The 21949-nt window shown below is 36.7% G+C and overlaps 1 protein-coding gene and 1 non-coding gene across 3 annotated transcripts; one reads left to right on the top strand and one right to left on the bottom strand.

Annotated features, from left to right (window-relative positions):
- Positions 1-13425: 13425 nt before the first annotated feature.
- LOC125479638 (probable E3 ubiquitin-protein ligase RHA4A) lies at positions 13426-16213 on the top strand. 2 transcript variants are annotated; one of them, XM_048589205.1, is made up of 3 exons: positions 13426-13925; positions 14309-14394; positions 15549-16213. In XM_048589205.1, exons 1-3 carry the CDS (start codon positions 13674-13676, stop codon positions 15883-15885), a joined length of 675 nt encoding a protein of 224 aa, XP_048445162.1. In that variant the 5' UTR covers positions 13426-13673; the 3' UTR covers positions 15886-16213. The 2 variants fall into 2 exon arrangements, with proteins under 2 accessions (XP_048445162.1, XP_048445161.1); XM_048589204.1 differs by having other exon boundaries at positions 13442-13925; positions 15420-16213.
- A 166-nt stretch (positions 16214-16379) lies between these two features.
- TRNAS-UGA lies at positions 16380-16461 on the bottom strand. Its single transcript has one exon. It is a non-coding gene; the product is annotated as a tRNA-Ser (tRNA).
- Between the last annotated feature and the right edge of the window lie 5488 nt (positions 16462-21949).

Here is a 21949-nt window from a genome sequence, read left to right as displayed (position 1 = left end):
TTGCCATGCACTTGGACAGTTTTTCCAAGTCCAGTGTATGCAGTCGATGCTTCCAATCATGCCAGGGAAGCCTTGCATCTCATCCTTCCTCAGAAGCCTTTGCATGTCCCTTGGCGTGGGTGTCCGGAGGTACTCATTGGTGTACAGGGCTTCAATTGCAGAGCAAACCCGCATCAGGGACTCCAGAACAGTTGTTTTTCCCATCCTCGCGATCACATCCACTTGATCTGCAGATACTCCATATGCAAGCATTCGCAAGGCAACCGTAATTTTTTGCTCTGAAAGAAGACCTAAAACATGAAAAGCATCATTTTTTTGCACAAAATATGGATCATGGTTGCAAATAGCACTCATGATTTTGTTGTAACAAACTTAGTTGCATTCTAAAACGACGTCTAAAAACATGATCATGGAATACGCTGTTGGAATAAAATAATCTTCCAAGAGATCTTTACCTCGTCTTTCCCTTTTTCTATCGAAGTTTGCGGCACGTCTGGGTTTGGCTATCTGAACCACAGCTTCCATGACACGACGGGAATTTGAGGCCATCTGCCTTCTATGATCATCATCCTAGTCCTTCTCCATTGCAAAAGCCTCATCTCCACCTCCACCTTCCTCGAGATTGATCAATTCTTCTTGTTGTGCCAACAATCTTTTCTGTTGCTCCACAAATTGTTTATGCACTCTCCTTGAAGAAGACATTATAAAAAAAACTCAAGATTTGAAAATGATGAAGATGGATGTAGGGATGTATGGTTTATATGGACAAAAGAAATTAAGGATGAGCTTTTTGGTATTTTTTTCACACAAAAAGTATATGAAAGCTTTGGTAGAAAGTGTATAAAATATTGAAATGTGGTGTAAGGTGGAAGATGAGGGTTAGGTATTTATAGAAAAAAAAAACTTTTTTAAAAATTTTATGTATTTTTTAATACTTTTTCTGTATTTTTTCATAATTTTTAATAAATTTTAATATAGTTAATTAATCTGGACCATTGGATTTGAAAAATATTCAAATCCAAGAGCCAAGGCACTGCCACATGGCCAATGATCATAATTCTGACCGTTGGGCCTTTTTTATTTATTTTATTTTTATTTTTGGTGAAAAAAACGTGGACAGTTGATCTGTGATCGAATGATCCATTTTAAAAGTCAAATTTAAATTTTTTTTACCGTTGGAAATTCAACGGTCTACAAAAACTAGCCGTTGGAAATCCAACGGCATTGAGGAGGGTCACATAGCTCTAATCCAGGTGAACACAAATGGGCTAACAAGAGGGCCCCGCCGCCTACACCCTTGTCTCCTACTCACGCCCAGTCATGAATGTGCTGCATGCGCCAACTAAATAGGCCGGCCTCTGGGTCTGTCCAAAATGGGCAGGTCTGTTGCCTGGCTTAGGCTGGGTGCTAGGCTGTTTTGCGGGCTGGAGCAGATTGACAAGGTGCTGGGCTGATTTTGGGATAGGGTGCTGGGCAATTTTGTGTCTAGTGGAACTGCTCTTAAGTCCAGGTTTGCTCGAAGGACGAAACGAGTTGGTGTAACCTGGATATAGAAGATGAGTTAGAGGACGAAATCATAGAATCAACTCAAAACTTCTGGAATCAATAAAATACGCGTATTTGGTCTGTCGTAGGTTTCATCGCATTGCTCAAATTATCTTTTAGAACAGCAGAAAGCGCAATCTCAAGGGTAGGGGTTTGCTTTTTTGGACAAAACTTGATCCAAGTCCATATTTAATTGTCTTGTTTTTAGAACTTCGGCTGAGGGAATTTTATTGATATGAAAAAAAGAAGTTAAACATGGTTAAGAGACATAAATCTTACTTCTCATAAAACAAGAAAAATGAAATACAGAAAAACAAGGGACATAAATCAAACCCCTTTAAAACCTAAAAAGGTAAAAGCCTGGCTGCAAGATAAGTTGCAAAACAAAAAGGAAAATCTAAAGGGATGAGGTAAAAATGAAAATCACAAATCAAAAAGAAGGGGAGACAAACTTGTGGGCTGCTATGCCCAAAGAAATCTGAATGCAGAAAAAGAATAATCTCGGCATACCTAACGAGTGAAGACGAGAGAAGTTCTAAATCGGCTATTTTGTTAGCAACTGCACTTTCTAATCAAAATGTATGAAGACAACGAAAAACTATGTGCTGCAACCAAAAAATACAATTTTTCTAATGAGTCACCATGTTTTGTTGGAGAGCACTAATTAAAACACACTTTGCCCTTAATCATAAGCTTATGGTGTCTGGCTTTTTGTAAGTGGTAATAATGAAAAGCACAAAATAATGAAAAGCACAATGACGCAGTCACAACTCACAAGCCGACGCCTAATTTCTACATGCAGAGATTCCATGGCTGCTAAAGGATTACTCAGAAATAAAGTAGGAGCACTTTACTCAGTAAAAATAGAAGAGGTATTCATCAATTTACCCCTTAAATTTGTGATCATTGACCAATTTCCCCCCTCAACTCTCATAATTAGTCAATTTGCACCCTACTGTTAATTTTTTTAATTTTTCATCTATTCTTCCGTTAAGTAGGTATCCTCATGACTGCCTTTGAAGGGCAAAAAAAGTCAATTTGCACCATATTGTTGTTTTTTCAATTTGCACCCTACTGTCATTTTCCATTAAGTAGGTTTCCCTACACCTTACCAGAGGTAGATGAGGCCGAGGGAGGAGGCGACAGGGTGTGGGCAGCTGCAAACTGCATAAGTAGCGTATCAAATGGACTGGGTTGCAAACAATGGAGGAGGGAGGCATTGGCGGTAGTCACGGGCTCAACATGGAGACAAGGAAGAAGAAGAGAAAATTCAAAGAAAAGGAAGAAGGTCGAAGGTGTAGGGAAAATGACTTTTTTGCCCTTTAAAGGCAGTCATGTGGATACCTACTTAATGGAAGAATAGATGGAAAATTAAAAAAAAATTAACAATAAGGTGCAAATTGACTAATAAGAGAGTTGAGAGGGAAAATTGGCCAATCCTTATAAGTTCAGGGGGTAAATTGATAAATACCTCAAAACAAATATGTGAAATAAGATATAGCTAATAGTTTTTACTCAGTGTGAGCACTTTATACAAAGCTATATCAACTTCTCAACAAATAAGAAGGCAATATCGAGGAGGAATAAATTCAATTGAAGACTTCTTGTACAAAATAAAATTTCTTAACTGCTTAAGTTATAAGTTATTATTTAGTGAGGTTATATTAATTAAGAGTACGATGACACCAACTCAAATTTCAACATTTTATACGATATGTGGATCAAGACAATTACTGTATTCTAAATTTGGAAGGGGGTGACTGTAAGTGTGAATTTGGGTTTAATTACGAAATTGCCATATATTTTTTAATTTTATTTTTATTTATGTAAATATGGGTTATATCGTGGGTTTGGCCGCTACATGGGCTATAGTGTGGATTTATGTGTTTGGCCTTGTCGCGTTCCTTGGTTAGAGTAATGTCTTTGCTTATTTATGCATGTACTATGTCTGACACAATTAGTTGTGACCCATTTAAACATATATGGTTTCTCTTTAGGGTTAACAGTTTCATTAGTGGGTAAAGATCATTTTCATCAATAAATATTAAATAGTGGGTTGAATGCCATAATATGTAACCACAACTAGTTGGGACTTGTTTGGTAAGTGCTTTTAAACGATTTGAGATTGCTTTCACATAAAATATTTTTGGAACCAAAAGTTAGTAAAACTGCAAGTTAATTTTGAAAAAACACTTGAAATGCTTTCAGCAAGAAGCACATAACTAGTGCTTTTAGCAGAAAGCACTTCAAGTGCTTTTGGAACCTAAAAACATTTCCTCTAAAAGCTTTTTCAATTATTTAAAAGCATTTACCAAACAAACGAGTATTGTTGTTGAAAACAAATGTATTTCTTTTTTTAATATTGCTTTAATTTCATTTTAAGGAGAGAATAAACATGATTTTTTTTTCTTGCACAAATAAATGGTATTAAAACTTTTAATATATTTCTTTATTTACATGATAAATTTCTCGACTCGCTACAGTGCGCTGGTATTAATACTTGTTTAATACTATATGTTGCCTGTCTCATGAGTCATGACGGTTTAGTGGTTCTAAATGAATGAGGTTTCCGACGGGGCAAGAGATAAATCAATGAGGATCCTCTCTGGATCCCCTTTGTGAGGATCCCGTGAATCGTCCAATTACGTTTGTTTATCGTACATCTTACGGTCAGAAATCATTGTAAATATTTTTTTATCTAATATTGAATATATATAGTACCTGACGAAAACGAGCTGTACGATGTAAGATGAACAAACGTGATTGAAGGATCTCTGAGATCCTCACAAAGAGGATCCGGAGAGGATCCTCATTTGAGATAAATAATGTGTTAACAAATCAAATGATGAGAAAAAGCTGAGTACAAACTTTGATCATTATTTCATTGAATGAAATGAAAGAAGAAATATTACATATTACCAAAACAAATACATCATGGGATGAACTATATCTTGCCAGGTCGTGAATCATGATCTAAACAAAGTTATAATAGGTGTATTTACAAAAAGGATAATGCTAGAGATATCAAATTTTTAAACCAAATTTGTAAATCAAATGATATGTCACAAATAAGAAATAAGCACGTTAATCGATATTTAAATAATAATTCAATTATCAACATCAACATTATTTGGTTTATAAAATTTAGTTTAGAAATTTAATTTCCTTAATATTACCCTTATAAAAATCCAATCTTGGAACAAACAAATGAGCAATCTTAAACCCTAGTAACAAGTAAAAGCTAATTATTCATAAACCATAAAATATAAAAAGTACTCAATACAAAAATAAACCAAATTACTAAATCACTAACTTTTCCAACACAACGAACCCTACAGCCACATCGATCACAATTTAGAAAGTTTGAACACGAGTTAGTGCTACCCTTTAGTTAATAGCTGGAGAATCTGATCGTGCTGCAGTACGAGATGTTATCTTCGACCCACTTTGTGCGAAAGAGCTTTCTTCATGATCCACCACTACCACTGAAACCTCCTCAAGTCAATCAAGGGACAATACACCCCCAACCCAAAGATAAAGCATATATAAAATAACAGAAGTTGAACCAACAAAGAACATAAAATTCATGTGAAATACATAAAAGAGTAAATTGTAGCAATGGTCCCTCAACTTTAATCAAATTGGAGTAATGGTCCCTCAACTAAAAATTCATTACCATTGGTCCCTCAACTTATCAAAATGTGTAGCTATAGTTATTTTCATCAATTTCGTCAACATTTTGTCAAAATAAGTTATGTTGAGATAACCATTTATATAATAAAGGTCCCTCAACTCATCAAAGTGTGTAATTATGGTCATTTTCATCAACTACGTCAAAATTTTTGTCAAAACGAGTTATGTTGGAATGACCATTGCTACAATTAGGTTAAAGTTAAGGGACTATTTCTTCAGTTGAATTAAAGTTTAGGGATCAATGGTAATAAATTTTTAGTTGAGGGACCATAGTTGCACATTTTGATGAGTTAAGGGACTGGTAATGAATTTTTAATTGATGGACTATTGCTCCAATTGAGTTAAAGTTAAAGGAGCAGAGCTACAATTTAATCTACATAAAATATATAGCGGAAAGGTTATGAGCTGCGGAAAGTTTGTTCTGAAATCATGTAGTTGTAGGCCAAGATTCTTCGTTTCTTTTGTATTTCTTTTTGGTCGTGCTTGCATAAGTGGTTGAATTAAAGAATGATTTGGGTCTACTCTTCGTACGATATAGGAGAGAATTTGGATGCTTTGTTCTTTTCATCCATATCTTATAAACATGCTCAAACAGTTCCCCACATTACACATTTGAAGCTACTATTCTAATTTGTGCACCTGTAAAATTTAGCCTTGGTGCTAATTAGATACCCACTTGAAAGTCTTTGGCACGTTTCTTCAACATAAAAGAATGAAAAAAGGCCAAATTGCTGGATTGCTTGGTAGTGGTTTTCGAGTGGAGAAAGAATTTAAAACGGGAATATCAAAGTAAATAATTTAAAACGGGAATATCAATGTAAAGAATTTAAAACGGGAATATCAAAGTAACGATGTTCTAAAATAATCACATGTTGCGGAATGCTTTCAAAGTGATTCATAAACTACCTTTGTTTAGTACGACTATCGTGTAAGCATATTCTGAAATCACAACTACAAAACATTAGGATCACGAAAAAATCTAATCAATATAACAAATAGATCGACTAATTATATTAAACTTATATGTATAATGCAGAAGACATTGTTATGAAGATGAAGCCATTGATGAACTCTAGGTTGTCTTCTCCTTACAATACTTCAATAATATCTCTCTGCTATATGAATAGGGTTCAACGTATCTTAGAGATTAAGAGTATGGAAGCAGGGACTTCAACATAGTATTTATATCATTAAGGTTTAATCACAGCCGGCCTATTATTGGTTGTGAAAATCCAACCATATTAGGGGTGGGCAAACGGGTCCTAGGCTTGTGGGTAAGGGTGGGTACGAGGCAGGTCCTAATTTTAAAAAAGGGAAACGGGGTGGGGCGGGCCTTTGAAATTTTAGGTTCGGGCCAGTTCCAAAAGTATAGAAAAACGGGTACCCGGACCAGCCCGTTTGCAAGAAAACCTCTTGTTGGGTACTGTCTCCCAGGCCCACTTCCTATTGTTCCTCCCTGCGACAGTTCTCACTCTCGAGAACTCTCCACACACACCCACCCCACTTCCCTGTGTTTCCCCCTCATCCAATCTCTCGAACCTTCTCCCTCATTCCTTTTCTTTGTTTCCCCCCCCCATCTCTGCAACTCTCTTTCCCGGAGCACAAACACACCCCACCGAGAAATGATATGCTACCGTTGCCCTCCTCCCCCACCAACTCCTCCGTCTCCTCCTCCGATCTCAATACCGAGGGAACTCATTTCCCTCATTTCTTCCAATTTCGTCAATTTCTTAATTTTGATTTACAAAATTTGTGAAATTTTACATCGCAGGTTTGGCTTCTGGCACTCCTTGTCTGGGATGAAAATGGTCTTGGTTGGTGGGTACTGCTTGAGTCCTCCAGCTGCAAGATCTCCACTCAGTTTGGGTATTGCTTGAGGACGCTGCAGTACATGGCGTAGATGTGCCCTGCCAGCCCCGCCACCACGTTGCTGAAGCCCTTGTACTCCGTCCACTCTCAGATCTGTTTCTGGGTTTTGCGTTTTGAGTTGAATCTAGCTCCGTTTGATCTTTAATTACAATCACATTTATACATATATAGATATTAGATATATAGATATAGATAATGTAATTTTTTGTTGAATTGGTGTTGTGAGTGATTGATTTGAAGAAAAAAAGATAGAAATTGAAAGTTCACCCTACGTCTGTCGAACTTGGTAGTTGATGGACTTGGCGAGCTCGTCTTTTTGCTCTTCTTTCACACTAATAGGTATTGGAAAAGAACTCCGAGGAGTAGGACCCCCGCGCCATCCCAACAAGCTCGTCGAGAGAGCTAAAGAAGAAGAGAACAAAATCGATGAGGGTCTTGATGTCGGAGAAGATCTGGAGGATGAGCGGACGAGATCAAAACCAAGTAAAAAAAAGAAAAAAAAAAGTGAGAGGACCCGTCCTGAACCGGCCTGTTTCAAACGGGTTGGGTCAGGTCCGGTTCCAGTGATCAAATTTGTAATACCTGGCCTGACCTGTCCCATTTCCTTTTTAAGCAAGTTCGGTCCAGTCCTTCCAAATTTGAGCCCGGCCCAGCCCGTGCCCACCCCTAAACCATATCACTTAAGTGTTTGAGTCCTACCATGATTCTATATCTTTGTAGCGAAACCTATTAGATTTCTTTGAGGTCAATTGCAAAGGCTAAGACTCCATAATCCTTATTTCACTAGGACTATTAGATTACTTATGTCGTTAACAACTTTACATATCGATCTCTTAGAGCAAGGCCACCTCTAAAAAAATGCGCCAGCACCCAGCCTATTTAATTCATTCAGTGAACAGTGATAGACCCTAATAAATAGTAATAGGTTTAATGCATCTCCACCCCTAAAAAATGCATTGGCATAAACGATCTCCATCCCTGTAAACTGCGCTAGCACCTAGCCTATTTAAAATATTATTAATTTTTTTATAAAATAATAAATAAATAAAATAGTTTAAATTTTGGATAGGATTTTTAATCAATCTTGTCACGTAACGTGTCATTATCATAATAAAATTACATAAACTCATCAAATAAACTTAAAAAAAAAAAACACACTAAATGAAATTGCATAAACTCAAAAAAAACTCACTAAATAAACCAAGAAATTTATTCTTCTGGCAATCCCCATTGGTAGAGTGCAATCCCCATTGGTGCTCAATTAAAAACACACTAATTAAGATTCCTTTTAATTATCTTGACCTTGTTGCAATCCCCATTGGTGCTCAATCAAGTCACTTTGACGGGTACAGTGTCAGTATGGCTCTAGCAATGAACTGTACCGCTTAGTGATCAATTGATTGTAACGTTTAGGTTTGGATATCTGACCCATAACTTCCATGACACGGCAGGATTGTGAGGCCCTTTGTCTTCTATGGTCATCATCCTCATCCTCCTCCATTGCGAAAGCCTCATCTCCACCTCCACCTTCCTCGAGTTTGACCAATTCTTCCTATTGTGCCAACAATCTTTTATGTTACTCCTCAAACTGTTTATACACTCTCCTTGAAGAATGCATTGTAAGAATTCAAGATTTGAAAACAATGAAGATGGATGTACGGTTTATATGGACACAAAAAAGAAAGGATGAGGTTCTTGGTATTTTTTTTCACACAAAAAGTATAAGCTTTGGTAGAAAGTGTTGAAAATATTGAAATATGGTGTAAGGTGGAAGATGAGGGTTAGGTATTTATAGGAAAAATAAATAAATTTTAAAAAAAAATTATGTATTTTTTAACAATTTTTATAAATTTTAATTTAGGTAATTAATCTGGACTGTTGGATTTGAAAAAAAATCAAACCCAATAGCCTATACGTTGACACGTGGCCAACAGTCATAATTCTGACCGTTGTGCCTTTTTTTTTTTTTTTTTTTTTTAATTTATGGGGGGAAAACGTGGATTGTTAATCTCTGGATCAGACGATCCAGATCAACCCACGTCACTAGTCGTTGGATGACAAATTCAAATTATTTTTACCATTGGAAATCCAATGGTCCAAAAAACTAGCCATTGGAAATCCAACGGGCCACGTAGCCTCATATTAGTTCGGTTTAGTGCCCCTGCGCAAACGAGCCTGCCTTTGATTTCTTGTCGGCAACACGTGCCCAGTCGCACATGCTTCCCACGCGCCTTGTGCAATTTTTTTTTTTAAAATGGCTTCCAACATCACGATGGCGTCAACATGATGTCAGATGGGCCCTTCCATAGGCCTGTCGATTTTGGGTTAGCCTGGAGACCAGCTTAAATTGGGTGCCGTCCTATCCACATGTGCTGGAGGGGATAGGTTGGGTGCCGGGCCAAGAATGATGCTGGGTGCCGGCCTAAAAATCCCACGTGGACTTGCTCTTACTGAAGCCTTCTTTACCTTTGACATATATGTACTAATAGCTCAAAATAAGAACAATAATGCTTTCACTTTTTGTTACACCGAAGTTTGTGCATTACAAGAAAAATGAACAATAGTCACTACTTACGTAGTGATCATTGTTGTATCACAAACAACGTGTATGAAAAATTAAAAAAAAAGGGTTTTAGTGTATAATCCATCCCATTTATTTCTTTATTTTACTTCTATATTGCTGCTTTTATAATGATTTCTATCATATTTGAGTTTGAAATTGTCCCACCCCCTTTTATATGTGTCAAACTTCTTAACTAATTTGTTTAGCCCTTAAACCTAGCTAAAGAGACCTTTCTTTTTGGTTAATATTTTGCAACCAGTGGATTGTCGCAATGGGTATGACATTTCTTTTCAACTCACTATGTATCGAATTCAAACATTCTTCCTGTTAGAACAAGTCACACTTCTAGTTCGGATACAACTACCTGAGTTTGTTTTATTGATCTTTATGCCTTATCCAAGAAGAAGTTGGCTAGGTCTAGGATTGTTTTCAAATGTTTGTTATACTTTTTTGATAGCTGATAGTTTGTCTTTCGTTTCTGTTGTAAATTTGAAGTTCAAATTTGCCATGTAAGTAGGGTTTTCAAACCCTTCATGTAATACTGTTATAAATACAAGCAACCCATCCTTGTGACGGTATGCAATTGAAGTGAATAAACCTCTAGTGTTCTACGTTGCTTCTGAAAAAACAAAAGACTAGCTAGAGAGACCAAATCAGATGGAGAAACACTAAGAATGTTAGGTTGCACATCTTAACATATACCAACAAACTTGATGTCCATTGGTGAACATGCAGGCCTTATTATATATAATTATGGGTCTAGTCACATGATCTATGGACCAAAACTATATCTATAAGGTGGAGAGGTGTGTCAATCAGTTGAAGTTGAGACAAACCACCATCTATGCTAACAACAGCCTAACTCTCTGCATATACATTTCTCTGTCGCTTTGTAGGTTTGTTAGGTCATCGACCTGCCAACCATGGACTACCAGATCGACCAACAGCTCGCTTAATCAAGACCAATGCACTAACTTGGCCTAAACCAACATTTACACCTAATTACACGGTAACTTTCTTCTTCTTTCCTTTTTTAATTGAATTCAACATTTTACTATAAAACATGGAATTGAAAGAATTTATGATATAATGTTTTGGGTCCCTGATGTTACTGTGGAGCAATTTAGGCCTCACTTGGTGTGAGGAACGAGGACCCCATGTTTTAGAGATATTCTGATAGACATGGGTTTCCCATCATTGAAGTTAAAGAAGAAATATAATACCAACATAGCATCATGTAACTTTGATCTCTAGAAAGCTTATTGCTTTAGTTTGTTATTTTATTTCTTTGATAAGATTAACAAGGTATTATGTGTCCTTTCCCCAATCTAAAAGCAATCATTATGTATACCCTGCCCTTTGTGAGCTTCTCTCTCAAGCCAAAATAAATTCACACTCAAAATAGATATTTTGGTTCTATTATCCATTCGAAGACAGTTAAAAAAGGAAAATGTTTTTTGCTTGCTAAAAAAGTCATTTTGCACTCTTTATAAGTATATCCGAGTTGTAAATATAGCAAATTGAGAGTATAAAATGACTTTTTAGAATGTCAATAGCAACATCCTAAATCAAAAGAGCATATGATCTACTTGCAAGCTCTAAGAAGCCTTTATCTGATTGATCGACACTCATTTACCAATTGATTAATACACATTGAACTCTTATTAAATTATAGGGTTTAAGTTTCATAGACTTAAAACCCTAAAATATGAACCCTAATTACCGAGTTCACCCTAAAGTTATAAACCATCTCAGAAATATGATTAAGGTTACTACCATGCAAAAACTCAACGATGCTTGTGAAAAGATTAAACTTAAGGTGCGTTTAATAATGATTTGGGTTTTTGTGTTATAGATAAAGAGAAATATATAAATGAGAAAGGAGGAATGAAGAAGAGGCCGTGAGAGGGGGTGGGAAACAAATAAAAAGCAATAAATAAAAAGAAAATATTGAAAGTGAAAAACAACTTGGTATAATTTGAAATAATTTTAATTTTAATTCACTTTTTCATCATTTAATAGTTATCTTAATTAATCTATTCTATTAAGAGAATCCTCCTTGTCAACTTTTTTTCTTTTTTTTCCTATTTGCCCTCACTTTTGATACACTATTGACAAAAGAAGGGCAAAATAGTAATTTTGTACCTTTTGACAGAATGACAATTATATCCTTATTTTTCCTATTTTACCCTCTTTTTTATTGAGAAAATGATAATCATATACTTATTTTTCCAATTTTACCCTCACTTTTGATACACAATATTTGCATAAGGAGGACAAAACAGTAATCATGTAATATTAAAAAAAAAGGCCAAATTTTTTTCTTGAACCCTATGGTGACATGGTACTTTTAATGTGACCCTATGGTGAAAAAAAGTTATTAATTAAACCTATGTGGTGATCCCTTTTAGCAATTGAGGTCCAAATCCAAACTTCCGTTATATAAACTCATGTGACTATCACGTGGATGAGTCAAATTCATCATTTCAATTCAAATTACATCCTATTCCATGGACATTTAGCATGACTTAGGTATACCGTATACATGTGTTCTTTCTGGGTGAGTTATGACATGCACTTGTTTCTCTTGTGAGTTGGCATCCGATTCCAATGTACAAAGCAAATTGAAACAAAGGGGAGATAACTTACATTTAACCATTCATGAAAGAAAAAGTAACTTCATCATTTCTCATACCATAATGTATTTTGCACACTAATGACAAAAGCATATATCCAACCCCACCCACCCCCCCCCCTCCAAAAAAAAAAAACACATACACACACACAAAGACAAAAGTATGTCTTCCACAATATATTGTGGTTCATCAAAACAGAAGGTCATTAAAACTGTTTTCCACAAAATAAACAAATAATCTAGTTTTTCACGATACACAATCAATTCCCTTTGCTTCATCAATTTTTTTTTTCCCAAGGTATTGTGCTTTTTCATCTGTTAATTTTGCATGTTGTGCATTGGGGCCACTCCAGAAGGTCTCCAAGGATTTTTAGCATTTGATGATATTGCAGGAGGTCTCCAAGGTGCACTGAAAGGTTTTGTACTGCAAGACTACATCCTGCATCAAACCACACTACGAATTAAAGACAAAATTGAAAGGCATATATGTAGTCTGGTACAAATTGATAGAAGAATTAAAATTCAAATAAGACTAAGTCTCTAACTCATGATCAAAGACGTGTTGGCATTGAAAAAAATAAACAATAGTATATTAAAAGTATTAGGATTTCCAAACGAAATCATACTTAAGAAATGAGGCGGGACTTCACATTCACCTCTTCTCCTAGCCATTGACATGATTTTATAGGTTTAATTGCAGTGCGTTTAAGTTTTATTTTTTTATTTTTTATTTATTTATTTTTTTTGTATAATCTAATTTCAGTTAAACCCTAAGTCATACTAGATGTCCACCGCATACAATGTAATTTGAATTGAATTGATGAATTTGACCCCTCAATGTGATAGTCACATGAGTTTATTTAACGGAAAAATAACGGAAGTTTGGATTGGACCTCAATTGCTAACAAGGCTCACTACGAGGGTTTAATTAGCAACTTTTTCACCACAAGAGTCACATTAAAAGTGTCGTGTCACCACAGAGAGCAAGAAAAAAAATTGGCCTAAAAAAAAATGCACTTATTAAGATAAATTGTTCACACACACAAAGTGTGTGCTCTATGCTAGTTTGCATTTAAGAATTCCCTTTGTACTGGATAGTGAGATAAGCTCTGTCCTAAAATATGAACCAAATTGTTTAATTAGGTGGGATCATATAAAATCAAATAAGATTTCACATGATCAACTATATATATTATACAAAAGAGAATGACTGTGTATATAATAATTTTATATAAAAACCCTCTGCATCCCACGCCAACTTCTCTCCATTACAGTCATCAACAAGGCGTTTCTGATTCCTACATATATTGAGCTAATTAGTAACAGGCAAAATAATCTCTCCAGGTTTTGGAAGCTAGGTGATCAGATATGGCCAGTCTTCCTCAAACTCCAACCAGCACTAGTAATTCTCACCTTTATCCTCAAGCACTCCAACTTAAACTTTACCAGGCCTTCATATTCTCGATTCCTATCCTTTTTTCCATCATCCTTTTTCTCCTCTTCTACTTGTTCTACCTCAAAAGAAGGGCTTCCGCTCTCTTATCATCTTCTCAACCAGTTCTTCCAAGGAGTAATAACTATAATCTTCAAGCTGCACCTACCACATATCATGTTTCCACTGTACCTCTCTCTCTCTCTCTCTCTCTCTCTCTCTCATAACATTAACATAGATGCATGCATACAAACTAACAAAATATTGGTGAAGCTGGGTAAGGTGATGGTAAGAGTAGGCTAGATATATTGCGTTTGAAACCCTTCTTTGTAATTAAAAAAAAAAAAGCAAAAGATTCCGTATCGATTTAATATTATTTGTGTTATAACTTATGCTTAAATATATCTTGAGTTCCAATTGCAGACCTATAGCATCGATCGTGTTCGTACGCACGATTGTATTAACAAAGCAACATATTCATATAACAATCTGCAGACTCTGATTATATACATGCAGCTTCCTTTATTTTCAAATCCAACTTATATCTGATGTTATTACATTATATGTGTAGGTTTGTCCCGTGGGTTTGAAGGGGGAGCTCAAGGAGAAGCTTCAAACAATTTTATTTGATGAAGAACAAAGGAAAAAGGATTCACAGTAAGTTTAAATTATTTCTACCATAAACTGTACGTTTTTAGTTATAAAAGAGGGTTTCGCATTCTGTATCTCTAGCATACTTCTACCCAAATCGAATAGATCTTGTATCGAAGACAGCAATGCGGTCCATAATCATCGTGCCATACAACAAGTGGCATGTGCCAATATGGTGTCATATCACATCTTGAAGTTGATAAGTCAATATGCACTAATTAGCCAACCAACTATTTGGATATTTGAGGAAAAAGAAGAAATTAAACAGTTAAGTTTCTACCTCAAAACTCTTATAGAAAAGGACACGTCCTGGAAATTATCCTCTAGTTATCATGGAGTTTTATTCTTGCTACCAGTTATGGCCTACAGGCTACAAAGGCCTCGAAGGTAGTTGTAATAGAAGGTTTAAATCTCTACACATGTCAGTTTAGAACCTTATATGGCAGCCACTACTTTTCTCAAAAGTGCTTTTGAGAAAGATACCCGTTTAGAAATGTTTTTATAAAAAACCATTTATGAAGTGATTTCAATGAAACAACTTTTATTCAAAGAAATTTATACCTTGATACAAATGCAAGTGCTTTTTAGAAAGAAAAAGAAAAAAACAAAGAACTTGTAGTATTTTCTAAAAGAAGCACATTCATATATAGTAGTATATTTTAAATAATTTAAAAGTGTTTCTAGTGCCAAACATTATCAGAAGTATTTAAAAAAATATTTTTTAGTTCCAAACAGAAGTACAGTATGAGAAATGGCATATTTGGAGGAGACAAAACGTGAATAAAGTTCAATAAAATTGTGTGTCCAATTGCCAACGAACAGTGAAATCACGAACATTGAAATTCTAAAATTCTTCACGGAAAGTGGATTGCTAACAAACATTGAAATCACGACACCTCACCTACAGCTCAATATTATTAGCTTATTCAACCTCTCATCATGTACTTCTATCTTTTCAGGCTCTTTTTAATTTGGTGTAATTACCAGATTTAAGTTAGGCTAACGAAACCCTAAAATTTGAACTGTGACAGATGTTGTGTTTGCTTGGGGGAATTCGAAATGGAAGAAGAGTTGCTGCAAGTGCGATCATGCAAACACGTGTTTCATGTTGATTGCATACATCACTGGCTACATAACAACACAACTTGCCCACTTTGCAGGTGCACTGTGATTCCAATCAGTACCAAACTTGATAGTCCTGCACCACCACCTGCAGCTGCTGGTGTGTCCGACCCAGTAGTACAACAGCGGCACCATAGCATAATAATATCCCATCAGAGTCCAGGTAGTATTGTATTGTTGGACCAACAAAATCAGCAACAACAGCATCAAACGGGCAATAATGCTATTTCTGGTGTAACAACACCAACTGAAGAAGGTTCATCAAGTGACCAAAGTAGTACGATTTTAAGGGACTCTGGGAGGTTACCTGGGTACTATACTAATCAAGATTTGAGAGAACCAGTCGTTGTCTACATCCAAACTCATGATTCATAACCCGTCGTTGTCTATATCCAAACTCATGATTCATAAGCCAAGGAGTGTAAGAGAAAAAACTTATGTGAGACTGTTCCTGCCACATGACAGTGATGAATACATGATATAAACCACATTCTCGTGGGAGTATTCCTACATGAGGAGGTGTTGAACGAAAGAAGTCGCATCATAGTGAGAGTCCAGTTTTGGCGGCAACTAGTTAGATGAGAGATTAGGGAATGGGAGAGTAGGGGGAAGCTCTTGTATTTTCTTAAACCTCAATGAAGGTGTGCACAAACCTAATTGTCAAAAGCCTCAATAAAATTTTGAGCAGTGAAAGTTCACAGCATACATGTTATAATGGGTTTTTTTATTTTTATTTTTTAGAGTGGTAGTAGCCCTTAAAAATTAAGCTATGTGAACAATATTGAAAAATAGAAAAATCACACTATTTGGGTAAGGGAAACAGAGTATCATAAAATAAACTGAAAATTTGGAAAAACGAAAAAAATGATCGTCGACAGCAGGGTTCGAACCTGCGCGGGCGAAACCCAACAGATTTCAAGTCTGTCTCCTTAACCACTCGGACATATCGACCAGTCTTGGCGAAAAAGAAAGTTCATTATATAAAACCTTTAATGATGTCTTTCCACTCTTACATATTTCCGGCTCTAGGTTTAGTTAAAAAATAGGTTGGACTGCGATTAAAATTTAGCTATGTGTTTACCAACCATGGAGGAATCAAAATAGAAGTGGGGTCCATACGGAATAAGAAATTCAATCCCTCATTTTATCTTTAGGAGGAGGTGGCATTCTAATTTCGCGAGAAAGAATGATAAGAATGCATATTTTATACCTATAATGCACTTATATAATTTCTAAATTTCCAATTTCTCTATTAATTAGCATACAGTATAATGTCTTATAGAACAAGAGCATTTTTGTGACATCCTGTCCCGAAATTATCGAAAATGTATGTGTGAAAAGACAGTTTTGCCCCTAGTTCGATTTCGTTGCAAATATGGGTTGTTTTTTTTTGTTGTGTTGGCATGTCTTTGGGCCACACACACACTCCCACACCTGCACCACCCTCTGTTCCCTTTCTCTGTGTTCCCCCGACCCCCTTTCCTCCCATTTCCCTTTGAAAACGTACGGACATACACCAAAACCATTCAAACTCCCACAGATCGAAGAAACCAAGTACACATTCAGACTCGTGAGGCTTGTGGGAGTCCAGTCGTACCATTTTCAGGTGAGAACTCTAACGTTTTCACGTCGATTTCACAATGGCCGAATTGGGGTACTATTCATGCAATCGTAAATTCTTACATTTTAGGGGAAATGAAGCTCATAGGCAGCTTGGTGAGGTCCCAAGGAGTCTCGGAGTAGTTCGTTTGGAAGATTTGGACGTCGGGATCGTTGGATGTGGAGTTGGTCGGATTTGGGAGATTTGGACAGGTAAAATCTAGTGGTTTTCAACCCTTAAAAGTAGTATATCGTTGTTCCCCTAGTCCTAAGTGTCATTTTGGTGCAAAAATCGTGAAATTTGGACGTAAAATGACCAAGATATCAAGGTTTAAAGTTTTTCCAGTTTTCCGGCGCCGGCGACGTCGCCGGAGTCTCGCCGGGGAAGGAGACGGAATATTCCGTCAAGTCTAACGGAATATTCCTGACGCCGTTAACGGAATCCGTTAGAACTAACGGAATATTCCTAACGGCGTCAGTTGACGCCGTCAGCGTGCCAGGCACGTGCCTGCGCGTGGGGGCGCGTGCGGCGGTGGAAAATTTTTCTAAAAATATGGGTGTGATCCTGAGGTTGTGTAGAGCACGTTAGTATATTCAATTGTCCAATTTGAGCAACGTATGAGAAGTTATTACGAAAGGAAGGTTATGTGCTTTAAAATTAACGTTTTTATAGTATTTTCGCATATAAGTGAGACGTATCCCGAGGACGAGCGTGGTCACTCGAGGCAGGGGGGTTACGACCCTTCCACATACCAGTGAGTGGGCTTTTGGTTTTCCGTATATACCTATATACTATTATTTTTCCCAGAAATTAATTTAAATGTTTAATAGTTATATGCCATGCATAATATCATTGTTACTCATACATTATTAGTTGCATTATTGGGCGTATATATTTATATACCTATGCATATTTGGTGTTGTGGACGCACAGGTAAGTGCCAGGTAAGCGTTATTTCACGTTTATATTCAATGGTGATTTGAGATGCTTAGAGAGCTCATAACCTGCAGCCCCGGTGTTAGTGCTCCCGCCCAGAGTAGGGCACAGTCCTTCACGTGATGTTCACCTCCCGCACCATACGCTCAGCTTGGATCCAAGTTAGGTGCACAGTCTTGTCGTACAGACCACTTTAGGTGGTTCCGACTCGTAGGTGACCCGTGATTATTCGCACAGCATTCACGTGATCGTAGCACTAGAGCGTTTATATGTATTACACCCAGGCCTGTCGTACAGACCACTTTAGGTGGTTCCGACTCGTGGGCAGGTTCAGTTATTGAGTTTGAGATTTGAGCTCTAGATACAGCCGTACAGGTCACGTTAGGTGACTCTGGCTGCCAGACTATATATACTTTGATGTGATTTATACCTGAGCACTTGCATTTCATTCTGAAGTTCCGACATGGCATATTATGGAGCATGATTGGCATATCTATATATACGAGCATATGTTTATTTTCTGGGAAGTATACAGGTTTTACGGCGAGGGGTTAGAATATTGTTTTTGAAATGGTTTTTGAAAAGCTTTGTTTTTGCCCACTCACGCTTTTGTTTTGCGCCCCTCCAGGTTCTAGCTACTCAGTTGGTTTGGTGGTTTCCCAGAGGGCTTTCCCGGCATTTCTGACAGACGATCACAGCGTATGTTCACCTTCGGGTGCACTGTTGTAACGCTATTTTAATTTGGACTGCTTAGGCGTTATGCTCTGAACTTGTGTTGTTTTCACGCTAGCACTTATTACTTCTAACTTATGTATGCTAGTTTTTGATTATTCGTACTTTTACGTTACTATTTTATTAGCTTCCACACTGTGCACATGGCTACGTCACTTCCACGTGACGGCCAGCACGCCCTGATCTAGGTCGGGGTGTGTCAATTTTAATATTCACATTGTTTTTTATTCCGATTCAAGCGAATTAGTTGACTTAAACAATTATTTTTATTTTTTATTTTTACAGAGGTAATAGAGTTCCATTACCAAGAACAATCGATTACAACAGTTCCAGATGGATACATATTCTTCAGTGACCAATTTTGTTGGTCTGGAGATGACTCACACAAAACACAAAAGTAATTTTAACCTGTATACGGCTACCACACAAACCACACCACCAGAACTAAGAGTCCCGAGGCAAATATGTCACATAGACGATAAACATAAAAAATTTTGTCATAATGCTGTTGGTATCCATCAAGGCTCAATCACTACAAACATAGTTCCATTTTATTAGCAATGGCTTTGGCTTTAAATTATGAGCATGATAAGTAATGCACAAATCTCTATTTCTTTGATTGCTTTTATGAGAGCAACTGCTAGAAATGATGAAACTATGGTAGTTTTTGTTGGAAATTTTCCCTTATCAGTCCTAAGATTAGGGCTTCATAAATTGGTGTGCAGTTAACTATCCCAAAACCAGCTACAAACATCTGCGCAAACAGCCCCTCCAGATTATTGCTTCCTCTGAAAATCTCCACAAGTTCACAACGGCAGCCATTGTTAAGGGCACAAACATGGACGATGGGACTTCAAACTCCATGATTCCCTGTTCGTACATTTCGCTTTGATCGTCGTCGAAGATTTTGCTAGTCAGATTGAACCCATGTGTGGATCCAAACAAGTAGGGGACTCTCAACTGAAGCTACTTGTTTGGATCATTGGGATGTGAACCATTAGGGGACTCTCAACTCAAGTGGATCCAAACAAGTAGCTTCAGTTGAGAGTCCCCTAATGGTTCACATCCCAATGATCCACATCCTTTGGTCATTCCACCACCTTCGGAATGTTCCTCCCTCCTGCTAAAACAAAGTCTAGCAAGTCTTGACGGTAGGCTCCAAGGAAAAGATATGCATATAAGAAAAAAACTTGGCTCTAAAACCTGCAATTGTACTAGTAACACGTCAAATTCGACCCTCGAGCATTAGACTACAATACAAAACCGAATATTTTGTTTTAAGACAGTTTGACATGTTATGTCATCAACTTGTTAATTTGCACTAATTAATAAAAAAAATTCTATTTAAGTATGTATGTAGATGATTATATGTTTATTTAGAAGTTAGATGGTTTGGTAATTTAATATATATTATCTTGAAAAATGATTGAAATGGAATGCTACCTTTGGAAAGATGATAATTCCTTTGAGAAGAGCTAGTAGTGGGGAGGAATGCATATATGGTGATTGGAATTGACCAAATGGGCCACAACCCAGAGTAAGCATAAGCAAGGCCCTTCAAAAGGCCCATATCTTGCTTGCCAAATGCAATTGGACTGTATTTAGAGAAAGCCACCTCAAGGAGGCCCATGGCCCATCGTTTGTTTTGATTCAACATATCAAGGAGTTTGATTGGGAAGGATATCCCCATAAAATGCTGCCCCATCAGGATGACAGCATATAGACTTCCATCCCTCACACTGCAATCTATTGGAGCATTGGTGATGGTAGCTGAAACTCGAAGCTAATTTGCAGTAATTACAGAATACAGAGTAAGTTAATCAACTAATTTATTTGGGTTTCACTTCGGTGCTATGAGCAATAGATGGCCTGGATTTACGAGACAATAATTCAAATCAATTTAGGTCATCCAATGCTCGTAGCATTTAGTACTACATATAACATATCATGGAAGATATAATAATAACTTAGCAATATGTATGGAAACTTACAAGGGCACCAGCTTTGAAATGGTGAGGCGTTGTCCTACTTTTTTCTCTAGAGACATAAATTAGGTTTGGCATTAATTGGTCTATGATGTCTTTGTCTTTGCTACTCTACAATAAAATTTACTCAGAAGCAAATGACGTTTTACCACAGTGATCGGCAGTAATGATGTCTATGTACTCTGGTGCATGTTTAATCTCCACTAACCCCCCCCCCCTCCTTCCCCTTAACCACTAACAATTTAACCCACTAACACTATTGTTTGTAAAAATAAAAAATAAAAACTACTCTGGGTAAAAGACATATTTTGCATGCATGTTAGTAACATGCATAACCATTGAATTATATATTATGTTGTTAGACTACTTGGCATGCTTGTCGAATTAGAATGGATGATTACATAGAACCGTATTCAAATTTACAGTTGTAATTGACTAATTTACTAATTGATCTTAACCTAAACCAAGCCGATCAGATTGAATTGGTACTGCATTGGGTTAGATTGGATGATCACTTGCAATATATCAAAATATGAATCTAATTCCTATCAAATCTAATAAAGTCACCCGGTTTACTAGATGTAAGTGTTAAATAAAAATGGGCAATTAGCTACAATAGACATGTTCAGATGTTTAGTTACACTTTTGATTACATTTTCTAAAAATTGTTATCTTGATCAATTCTACCTGTGAAAAGTCCATATTATCCTTCATTGATCTTTTTATTGATCAATATGGCCTTCATTCATCATAAACCAGCAAAAACACAATAACGCCCTAATGGCACCTAACGACACTGTTAGATCCATTTTTTTGGTTGCTCCGCCTTGACTAATCAAATTGGGAGCGGCGAAGAACATCTTATTTGAAATTTGGATTGCTCCACCTCTCAAATCCATTCTTCAATTTTTCGGATTTGAAATTTGATAGTGGTGGTTGGAGAATGAATAAGGAGAGGGTTCCTTGAATGAATTGTTGTGGTTGTGGTGGTTCGATATCAGACAATGGAAGGCGTATTGTTGGAGTATTGTTGGGGCATCATCAGATTGTTGTTGTGCTTGTATTGTTTCAAAATCATAATAGGGGGTGCATTGTTGTGGCATCATCAGATTAATATTGTGGTTGTATTGGTTCAAATTAATTAAAGGGGGAGTATGGTTGGAGTGTCGTGGCATCATTAGATTGT

Source organism: the organism of the source record quoted next, unplaced genomic scaffold (genome assembly GCF_019419815.1).
Source record: "Pyrus x bretschneideri cultivar Hongxiangsu unplaced genomic scaffold, Pyrus_bretschneideri_v1 Contig3, whole genome shotgun sequence".
In the NCBI taxonomy this organism is placed as follows: Eukaryota; Viridiplantae; Streptophyta; class Magnoliopsida; order Rosales; family Rosaceae; genus Pyrus; species Pyrus x bretschneideri.
Note: the sequence above shows the minus strand (reverse complement) of the source record. Positions and strands in the feature narration are given on the sequence as shown.